This window comes from Lampetra fluviatilis, unplaced genomic scaffold (assembly GCF_964198595.1).
Source record: "Lampetra fluviatilis unplaced genomic scaffold, kcLamFluv1.1 SCAFFOLD_968, whole genome shotgun sequence".
Classification (NCBI taxonomy): domain Eukaryota; kingdom Metazoa; phylum Chordata; class Hyperoartia; order Petromyzontiformes; family Petromyzontidae; genus Lampetra; species Lampetra fluviatilis.
In genome coordinates, this window is record NW_027621655.1 from 1,031 (window position 1) to 12,500 (window position 11,470).

At 56.2% G+C, this 11,470-nt stretch overlaps 1 protein-coding gene across 1 annotated transcript in view; it reads right to left on the reverse strand.

Annotated features, from left to right (window-relative positions):
• Nucleotides 1–3,094: 3,094 nt before the first annotated feature.
• The window catches only part of LOC144955536 (sec1 family domain-containing protein 1-like), a gene marked incomplete at its 3' end in the record, with an annotated part of 27,916 nt that continues 19,540 nt past the window's right edge, over nucleotides 3,095–11,470 (reverse strand). The window contains exons 8-10 of the mRNA XM_078885725.1: nucleotides 7,637–7,716; nucleotides 5,384–5,452; nucleotides 3,095–3,170 (exon numbers count right to left, since the gene is read on the reverse strand). Of these exons, the coding sequence (XP_078741851.1) occupies nucleotides 3,095–3,170; nucleotides 5,384–5,452; nucleotides 7,637–7,716 (225 nt within the window). The remainder of the gene's footprint in view (nucleotides 3,171–5,383; nucleotides 5,453–7,636; nucleotides 7,717–11,470) is intronic.

Sequence of the window (11,470 nt, forward strand, 5' to 3'; positions counted from 1 at the left end):
GAGTGGGTGGGTGAGTGAGTGGTGAGTGGGTGAGTGAGTGGGTGAGTGGGTGGGTGTGTGAGTGGGTGAGTGGGTGGGTGGGTGGTGGGTGAGTGGGTGGGTGACTGAGTGAGTGGGTGGGTGGGTGAGTGGGTGAGTGAGTGGGTGAGTGGGTGGGTGGGTGAGTGGGTGGGTGGGTGGGTGAGTGGGTGGGTGGGTGAGTGAGTAGGTGAGTGGGTGAGTGGGTGGATGTGTGAGTGGTGAGTGGGTGGGTGGGTGGGTGAGTGGGTGGGTGGGTGAGTGGGTGGGTGAGTGAGTGAGTGGGTGAGTGAGTAGGTGAGTGGGTGAGTGGGTGGGTGTGTGTGGTGGTGAGTGGGTGGGTGGGTGAGTGAGGTGAGTGGGTGGGTGATGAGTGAGTGGGGTGGTGGGTGGTTGGGTGAGTGGGTGGGTGGGTGAGTGGTGGGTGAGTGAGTGAGTGGGTGGGTGAGTGAGTGAGTGGGTGAGTGGGTGGTGGTGAGTGAGTGGGTGGGTGAGTGAGTGGGTGGGTGAGTGGGTGGGTGGTGAGTGAGTGGGGTGAGTGGGTGGTGGGGTGAGTGGTGGGTGGGTGAGTGAGTGGGTAGTGAGTGAGTGTGGGGAGTGGAGTGGGTGAGGTGGGTGAGTGGGTGGGGGGTGGGTGAGTGGGTGAGTGAGTGGGTGGTGGGTGGGTGGGTGGTGTGAGTGGTGTGAGTGGGTGAGTGGGTGGGTGGGTGGGTGAGTGGGTGGGTGGTGGAGTGAGTAGTGAGTGGGTGAGTGGGTGGATGTGTGAGTGGGTGAGTGGGGTGGGTGGGTGGGGGTGAGTGGGTGGGTGGGTGAGTGGGTGGGTGAGTGAGTGAGTGGGTGAGTGAGAGGTGAGTGGGTGAGTGGGTGGTGGTGTGTGAGTGGGTGAGTGGGTGGGTGGGTGAGTGGGTGAGTGGGTGGGTGACTGAGTGAGTGGGTGGGTGGGTGGGTGAGTGGGGTGGGTGAGTGTGTGTGGTGTGGGTGAGTGAGTGAGTGGGTGAGTGGGTGAGTGGGTGAGTGAGTGGGTGGGTGAGTGAGTGGGTGGGGAGTGGGTGGGTGAGTGAGTGGGGTGAGTGGGTGGGTGGGTGAGTGGGTGGGTGGGTGAGTGAGTGGGTGAGTGAGTGAGTGAATGGGTGGGTGAGTGAGTGGGTGAGTGGTGGGTGGGTGGGTGAGTGAGTGGGTGAGTGGGTGAGTGGGTGGGTGGGTGAGTGGGTGGGTGGGTGGGTGGGTGGGTGAGTGAGTGGTGGGTGGTGGGTGGAGTGGGTGGTGTGAGTGAGTGGGTGGGTGGGTGGGTGAGTGGTGGGTGAGTGGGTGGGTAGTAGGTGAGTGGGTGAGTGGGTGGGTGGGTGTGTGAGTGGGTGAGTGGGTGGGTGGGTGAGTGGGTGAGTGGGTGGGTGAGTGAGTGAGTGGGTGAGTGGGTGAGTGAGGGGGTGGGTGAGTGGAGTGGGTGAGTGGGTGGGTGAGTGGGTGAGTGGGTGAGTGAGTGGGTGGTGAGGTGGGTGAGTGGGTGAGTGAGTGGGTGAGTGGGTGAGTGGGTGGGTGAGTGGGTGGGTGGGTGAGTGGGTGAGTGGGTGAGTGAGTGAGTGGGTGGGTGGGTGAGTGGGTGGGTGGGTGAGTGGGTGGGTGAGTGAGTGGGTGAGTGGGTGGGTGAGTGGGTGAGTGGGTGAGTGAGTGAGTGGGTGAGTGGGTGAGTGAGTGGGTGGGTGAGTGGGTGAGTGAGTGGTGGTGAGTGGGTGAGTGGGTGAGTGGGTGGTGTGGGTGAGTGGAGTGAGTGGGTGGGTGAGTGAGTGAGTGGGTGAGTGGGTGAGTGAGTGGGTGAGTGAGTGGGTGAGTGTGTGGGTGAGTGAGTGGGTGAGGGGGTGGTGAGTGGGTGAGTGGGTGGGTGAGTGGGTGAGTGGGTGGGTGGGTGAGTGGGTGAGTGGGTGAGTGGTGAGTGGGTGGGGTGTGAGTGAGTGAGTGGGTGAGTGGGTGAGTGAGTGAGGTGAGTGGGTGGTGAGTGGGTGAGTGGAGTGGGTGAGTGAGTGAGTGGGTGAGTGGGTGAGTGAGTGGGTGAGTGGGTGGGTGGGTGAGTGAGTGGGTGAGTGGGGTGAGTGAGTGAGTGGGTGAGTGGGGTGGTGAGTGAGTGAGTGGGTGAGTGGGTGAGTGAGTGGGTGAATGAGTGGGTGAGTGGGGTGGTGGGTGAGTGAGTGGGTGAGTGGGTGAGTGAGTGGGTGAGTGAGTGGGTGAGTGGGTGAGTGAGTGGGTGAGTGGGTGGGTGAGTGAGTGGGTGAGTGGGTGAGTGAATGGGTGAGTGAGTGAGTGAGTGGGTGGGTGAGTGGTGTGAGTGGGTGAGTGAGTGGGTGGGTGAGTGGGTGAGTGGGTGGGTGGGTGGGTGAGTGTGGGGTGAGTGGGTTGGGTGGGGTGAGTGGGTGAGTGGGTGGGTGAGTGGGTGGGTGAGTGGGTGGGTGAGTGGGTGGGTGAGTGGGTGGGTGAGTGGGTGGGTGAGTGGGTGAGTGAGTGGGTGAGTGGGTGAGTGAGTGAGTGGGTGAGTGAGTGGGTGAGTGAGTGGGTGGATGAGTGGGTGGGTGGGTGGGTGAGTGGGTGGGTGGGTGGGTGAATGGGTGGGTGAGTGGGTGGGTGGGTGAGTGGGTGGGTGGGTGGGTGGGTGGGTGGGTGAGTGGGGTGGGTGGGTGTGAGGTGGGTGAGTGTGTGGGGTGAGTGGGTGAGGTGGGTGAGTGGGTGAGTGAGTGGGTGGTGTGGGTGGTGAGTGGGTGAGTGAGTGAGTGGGTGGGTGAGTGGTGAGTGAGTGTATGAGTGCGTGTGTGTGTGTCACTGTGTGTGTGTGTGTGTCACTGCGTGTGTCACTGTGTGTGTGTCACTGTGTGTGTGTCACTGTGTGTGTCACTGTGTGTGTCACTGTGTGTGTGTCACTGTGTGTGTGTCACTGTGTGTGTGTCACTGTGTGTGTGTGTGTGTCACTGTGTGTGTGTGTGTCACTGTGTGTGTCACTGTGTGTCACTGTGTGTGTGTCACTGTGTGTCACTGTGTGTGTGTCACTGTGTGTGTCACTGTGTGTGTCACTGTGTGTGTCACTGCGTACGTGTTTCTTGAGCACCAGATTCTTGACTCCCTCCATGACGAACTGTGATCCTGTGTTCACCAGCCGAGAGAACATACTGAGAGCACACACAGTGACACACACAGTGACACACACACACACAGTGACACACACAGTGACACACACACACACAGTGACACACACAGTGACACACAACACAGTGACACAACACAGTGACACACACACACACAGTGACACACACACACACAGTGACACACACAGTGACACACACACACCACAGTGACACACACACAGTGACACACACAGTGACACCACACAGTGACACACACAGTGACACACACACACACAGTGACACACACACACACAGTGACACACACAGTGACACACACACACACAGTGACACACACACACACACAGTGACACACACACACACAGTGACACACACACACAGTGACACACACAGTGACACACACACACAGTGACACACACACACAGTGACACACACACACACACACAGTGACACACACACAGTGACACACACACAGTGACACACACACAGTGACACACACACACACAGTGACACACACACACACACAGTGACACACACACACACAGTGACACACACACAGTGACACACACACACACACAGTGACACACACACAGTGACCACACACACACAGTGACACACACACACAGTGACACACACACACAGTGACACACACACACACAGTGACACACACACACAGTGACACACACACACACACACAGTGACACACACACAGTGACACACACACACAGTGACACACACACACAGTGACACACACACACACAGTGACACACACACACAGTGACACACACACACACACACACAGTGACACACACACACACAGTGACACACACACAGTGACACACACACACACACACACAGTGACACACACACAGTGACACACACACACAGTGACACACACACACAGTGACACACACACACAGTGACACACACACACAGTGACACACACACACACACAGTGACACACACACAGTGACACACACACACAGTGACACACACACACAGTGACACACACACAGTGACACACACACACAGTGACACACACACACACAGTGACACACACACACAGTGACACACACACACAAAGTGACACACACACACACAGTGACACACACACAGTGACACACACACACACACAGTGACACACACACACAGTGACACACACACACACAGTGACACACACACACACAGTGACACACACACACAGTGACACACACACACACAGTGACACACACACACAGTGACACACACACACAGTGACACACACACACAAAGTGACACACACACACACACAGTGACACACACACACAAAGTGACACACACACACAGTGACACACACACACAGTGACACACACACACAGTGACACACACACACAGTGACACACACACACAGTGACACACACACACAAAGTGACACACACACACACAGTGACACACACACACACAGTGACACACACACACAGTGACACACACACACACAGTGACACACACACACACAGTGACACACACAGTGACACACACAGTGACACAAACAGTGACACACACAGTGACACACACAGTGACACACACAGTGACACACACACAGTGACACACACAGTGACACAGTGACACACAGACACACACAGTGACACACACACACACAGTGACACACACAGTGACACACACAGTGACACACACAGTGACACACACAGTGACACACACAGTGACACACACACACAGTGACACACACACAGTGACACACACACAGTGACACACACACACAGTGACACACACACACAGTGACACACACACACAGTGACACACACACACAGTGACACACACACACAGTGACACACACACACAAAGTGACACACACACACACAGTGACACACACACACACAGTGACACACACACACAGTGACACACACACACACAGTGACACACACACACACAGTGACACACACAGTGACACACACAGTGACACAAACAGTGACACACACAGTGACACACACAGTGACACACACACAGTGACACACACAGTGACACAGTGACACACAGACACACACAGTGACACACACACACACAGTGACACACACAGTGACACACACAGTGACACACACAGTGACACACACAGTGACACACACAGTGACACACACACACAGTGACACACACACAGTGACACACACACAGTGACACACACACACAGTGACACACACACACAGTGACACACACACACAGTGACACACACACACAGTGACACACACCTTATGGTGCTAGTCCCACTCCCTGTGTAGGCCGTGCTGGTCGCAGTCGAAGTCATTCGGGAGAAGCTCCTGGGGACAGAGATGGTGGTGAGTGTGGTGAGTGTGGTGAGTGTGGTGGTGAGTGTGGTGAGTGTGGTGGTGAGTGTGGTGGTGAGTGTGGTGGTGAGTGTGGTGGTGAGTGTGGTGGTGAGTGTGGTGGTGAGTGTGGTGGTGAGGTGGTGAGTGTGGTGGTGAGTGTGGTGGTGAGTGTGGTGGTGAGTGTGGTGAGTGTGGTGGTGAGTGTGGTGAGTGTGGTGGTGAGTGTGGTGAGTGTGGTGGTGAGTGTGGTGAGTGTGGTGGTGAGTGTGGTGGTGAGTGTGGTGAGTGTGGTGGTGAGTGTGGTGAGTGTGGTGGTGAGTGTGGTGAGTGTGGTGGTGAGTGTGGTGAGTGTGGTGGTGAGTGTGGTGGTGAGTGTGGTGAGTGTGGTGGTGAGTGTGGTGAGTGTGGTGGTGAGTGTGGTGAGTGTGGTGGTGAGTGTGGTGAGTGTGGTGGTGAGTGTGGTGGTGAGTGTGGTGAGTGTGGTGAGTGTGGTGGTGAGTGTGGTGAGTGTGGTGAGTGTGGTGGTGAGTGTGGTGAGTGTGGTGGTGAGTGTGGTGGTGAGTGTGGTGGTGAGTGTGGTGAGTGTGGTGGTGAGTGTGGTGAGTGTGGTGGTGAGTGTGGTGGTGAGTGTGGTGGTGAGTGTGGTGAGTGTGGTGGTGAGTGTGGTGAGTGTGGTGAGTGTGGTGGTGAGTGTGGTGAGTGTGGTGGTGAGTGTGGTGAGTGTGGTGGTGAGTGTGGTGGTGAGTGTGGTGAGTGTGGTGGTGAGTGTGTGAGTGTGGTGAGTGTGGTGGTGAGTGTGGTGAGTGTGGTGGTGAGTGTGGTGGTGAGTGTGGTGGTGAGTGTGGTGAGTGTGGTGAGTGTGGTGGTGAGTGTGGTGAGTGTGGTGGTGAGTGTGGTGGTGAGTGTGTGAGTGTGGTGAGTGTGGTGGTGAGTGTGGTGAGTGTGGTGGTGAGTGTGGTGGTGAGTGTGGTGAGTGTGGTGAGTGTGGTGGTGAGTGTGGTGAGTGTGGTGGTGAGTGTGGTGGTGAGTGTGGTGAGTGTGGTGGTGAGTGTGGTGAGTGTGGTGGTGAGTGTGGTGGTGAGTGTGGTGGTGAGTGTGGTGAGTGTGGTGGTGAGTGTGGTGGTGAGTGTAGTGGTGAGTGTGGTGGTGAGTGTGGTGGTGAGTGTGGTGGTGAGTGTGGTGGTGAGTGTGGTGGTGAGGTGGTGGTGAGTGTGGTGAGTGTGGTGGTGTGTGGTGGTGAGTGTGGTGGTGGTGAGTGTGGTGAGTGTGGTGGTGAGTGTGGTGAGTGTGGTGGTGAGTGTGGTAGTGAGTGTGGTGAGTGTGGTGAGTGTGGTGGTGAGTGTGGTGGTGAGTGTGGTGAGTGTGGTGGTGAGTGTGGTGAGTGTGGTGGTGAGTTTAGTAGTGGTGAGGTGGTGAGGTGGTGAGTGTCAGTGGTGAGGTGGTGGTGAGTAGCAGTGGTGAGTAGTGAGTGACTGAGTGAGTGAGTGACTGAGTGAGTGAGTGACTGAGTGAGTGGCTGAGTGAGTGAGTGACTGAGTGAGTGAGTGGCTGAGTGAGTGACTGACTGAGTGACTGAGTGAGTGACTGAGTGACTGAGTGAGTGAGTGACTGAGTGAGTGACTGAGTGAGTGAGTAGCTGAGTGAGTGACTGAGTGAGTGAGTGACTGAGTGAGTGACTGAGTGAGTGAGTGGCTGAGTGAGTGAGTGACTGAGTGAGTGAGTGACTGAGTGAGTGGTGAGTGAGTGACTGAGTGAGTGACTGAGTGACTGAGTGAGTGACTGAGTGAGTGAGCGAGTGACTGAGTGACTGAGTGACTGAGTGAGTGAGTGAGTGGCTGAGTGAGTGAGTGAGTGGCTGAGTGAGTGAGTGACTGAGTGAGTGAGTGAGTGGCTGAGTGAGTGAGTGACTGAGTGAGTGAGTGACTGAGTGGGTGAGTGGCTGAGTGAGTGGTGAGTGAGTGGGTGAGTGACTGACTGACTGAGTGAGTGGCTGAGTGACTGACTGACTGAGTGAGTGTCTGACTGACTGAGTGAGCGACTGACTGAGTGAGCGACTGAGTGACTGACTGACTAAGTGACTGACTGACTAAGTGACTGACTGAGCGACTGAGTGACTGACTGACTGACTAAGTGACTGACTGAGTGACTGACTGAGTGACTGACTGAGTGACTCACCGCCACCGTCGAATGTAGGTGAGTGGGGTGAGATCACATCCACTGTGAACCAGGGCAACGCTGAACTCATCAAGATCCGCCTGCGGGCAAAACACACACGGCTCACTGAGGCTCACTGAGGCTCACTGAGCCAGGCTGAGGCTCCCACACACACACAGAGAGGCTGTGCCAGGCTAGGTTACCCTCACTCTCCCACAGGGTTCAGCGTTAATCGCTGAGGCTCACAGAGCCAGACTGAGGCTCCCACAGGGTTCAGTGTTAATCGCTGAGGCTCACAGAGCCAGACTGAGGCTCCCACAGGGTTCAGTGTTAATCACTGAGGCTCACAGAGCCAGACTGAGGCTCCCACAGGGTTCAGTGTTAATCGCTGAGGCTCACAGAGCCAGACTGAGGCTCCCACAGGGTTCAGTGTTAATCACTGAGGCTCACAGAGCCAGACTGAGGCTCCCACAGGGTTCAGTGTTAATCACTGAGGCTCACAGAGCCAGACTGAGGCTCCCACAGGGTTCAGTGTTAATCGCTGAGGCTCACAGAGCCAGACTGAGGCTCCCACAGGGTTCAGTGTTAATCACTGAGGCTCACAGAGCCAGACTGAGGCTCCCACAGGGTTCAGTGTCAATCACTGAGGCTCACAGAGCCAGACTGAGGCTCCCACAGGGTTCAGTGTTAATCACTGAGGCTCACAGAGCCAGACTGAGGCTCCCACAGGGTTCAGTGTTAATCACTGAGGCTCACAGAGCCAGACTGAGGCTCCCACAGGGTTCAGTGTTAATCACTGAGGCTCACAGAGCCAGACTGAGGCTCCCACAGGGTTCAGTGTCAATCACTGAGGCTCACAGAGCCAGACTGAGGCTCCCACAGGGTTCAGTGTTAATCGATGAGGCTCACAGAGCCAGACTGAGGCTCACAGAGCCAGACTGAGGCTCCCACAGGGTTCAGTGTTAATCGATGAGGCTCACAGAGCCAGACTGAGGCTCACAGAGCCAGACTGAGGCTCCCACAGGGTTCAGTGTTAATCTCTGAGGCTCACAGAGCCAGACTGAGGCTCCCACAGGGTTCAGTGTTAATCGATGAGGCTCACTGAGCCAGACTAAGGCTCCCACAGGGTTCAGTGTTAATCACTGAGGCTCACTGAGCCAGACTGAGGCTCCCACAGGGTTCAGTGTTAATCTCTGAGACTCACAGAGCCAGACTGAGGCTCCCACAGGGTTCAGTGTTAATCTCTGAGACTCACAGAGCCAGACTGAGGCTCCCACAGGGTTCAGTGTCAATCACTGAGGCTCACAGAGCCAGACTGAGGCTCCCACAGGGTTCAGTGTTAATCACTGAGGCTCACTGAGCCAGACTAAGGCTCCCACAGGGTTCAGTGTTAATCACTGAGGCTCACAGAGCCAGACTGAGGCTCCCACAGGGTTCAGTGTTAATCACTGAGGCTCACAGAGCCAGACTGAGGCTCCCACAGGGTTCAGTGTTAATCACTGAGGCTCACAGAGCCAGACTGAGGCTCCCACAAGGTTCAGTGTTAATCACTGAGGCTCACAGAGCCAGACTGAGGCTCCCACAGGGTTCAGTGTTAATCTCTGAGGCTCACAGAGCCAGACTGAGGCTCCCACAAGGTTCAGTGTTAATCACTGAGGCTCACAGAGCCAGACTGAGGCTCCCACAGGGTTCAGTGTTAATCTCTGAGGCTCACAGAGCCAGACTGAGGCTCACAGAGCCAGACTGAGGCTCCCACAGGGTTCAGTGTCAATCACTGAGGCTCACAGAGCCAGACTGAGGCTCCCACAGGGTTCAGTGTTAATCTCTGAGGCTCACTGAGCCAGACTGAGGCTCCCACAGGGTTCAGCGTTAATCTCTGAGGCTCACAGAGCCAGACTGAGGCTCCCACAGGGTTCAGTGTTAATCGCTGAGGCTCACAGAGCCAGACTGAGGCTCCCACAGGGTTCAGTGTTAATCGCTGAGGCTCACAGAGCCAGACTGAGGCTCCCACAGGGTTCAGTGTTAATCTCTGAGGCTCACAGAGCCAGACTGAGGCTCCCACAGGGTTCAGTGTTAATCACTGAGGCTCACAGAGCCAGACTAAGGCTCCCACAGGGTTCAGTGTTAATCACTGAGACTCACTGAGCCAGACTGAGGCTCCCACAGGGTTCAGTGTTAATCGCTGAGACTCACTGAGCCAGACTGAGGCTCCCACAGGGTTCAGTGTTAATCACTGAGGCTCACTGAGCCAGACTGAGGCTCCCACAGGGTTCAGTGTTAATCTCTGAGGCTCACAGAGCCAGACTGAGGCTCCCACAGGGTTCAGTGTTAATCTCTGAGGCTCACCACAGAGCCAGACTAAGGCTCCCACAGGGTTCAGTGTTAATCTCTGAGGCTCACAGAGCCAGACTGAGGCTCTCACAGGGTTCAGTGTTAATCTCTGAGGCTCACAGAGCCAGACTGAGGCTCCCACAGGGTTCAGTGTTAATCTCTGAGGCTCACAGAGCCAGACTGAGGCTCTCACAGGGTTCAGTGTTAATCTCTGAGGCTCACAGAGCCAGACTGAGGCTCCCACAGGGTTCAGTGTTAATCTCTGAGGCTCACAGAGCCAGACTGAGGCTCCCACAGGGTTCAGTGTTAATCACTGAGGCTCACTGAGCCAGACTGAGGCTCCCACAGGGTTCAGTGTTAATCTCTGAGGCTCACAGAGCCAGACTGAGGCTCCCACAGGGTTCAGTGTCAATCACTGAGGCTCACAGAGCCAGACTGAGGCTCCCACAGGGTTCAGTGTTAATCTCTGAGGCTCACAGAGCCAGACTGAGGCTCCCACAGGGTTCAGTGTTAATCACTGAGACTCACAGAGCCAGACTGAGGCTCCCACAGGGTTCAGTGTCAATCACTGAGGCTCACAGAGCCAGACTGAGGCTCCCACAGGGTTCAGTGTTAATCACTGAGACTCACTGAGCCAGACTGAGGCTCCCACAGGGTTCAGTGTTAATCACTGAGACTCACAGAGCCAGACTGAGGCTCACAGAGCCAGACTGAGGCTCCCACAGGGTTCAGTGTTAATCACTGAGACTCACAGAGCCAGACTGAGGCTCACAGAGCCAGACTGAGGCTCCCACAGGGTTCAGTGTTAATCTCTGAGGCTCACAGAGCCAGACTGAGGCTCACAGAGCCAGACTGAGACTCACTGAGCCAGACTGAGGCTCACAGAGCCAGACTGAGGCTCACTGAGCCAGACTGTGGCTCACAGAGCCAGACTGAGGCTCACAGAGCCAGACTGAGGCTCACTGAGCCAGACTGAGGCTCACTGAGCCAGACTGAGGCTCACAGAGCCAGACTGAGGCTCACTGAGCCAGACTGAGGCTCACTGAGCCAGACTGAGGCTCACTGAGCCAGACTGAGGCTCACTGAGCCAGACTGAGGCTCACTGAGCCAGACTGAGGCTCACTGAGCCAGACTGAGGCTCACTGAGCCAGACTGAGGCTCACTGAGCCAGACTGAGGCTCACTGAGCCAGACTGAGGCTCACTGAGCCAGACTGAGGCTCACTGAGCCAGACTGAGGCTCACAGAGCCAGACTGAGGCTCACTGAGCCAGACTGAGGCTCACTGAGCCAGACTGAGGCTCACTGAGCCAGACTGAGGCTCACTGAGCCAGACTGAGGCTCACAGAGCCAGACTGAGGCTCACAGAGCCAGACTAAGGCTCCCACAGGGTTCAGTGTCAATCACTGAGGCTCACAGAGCCAGACTGAGGCTCACAGAGCCAGACTGAGGCTCACTGAGCCAGACTGAGGCTCACTGAGCCAGACTGAGGCTCACTGAGCCAGACTGTGGCTCACAGAGCCAGAC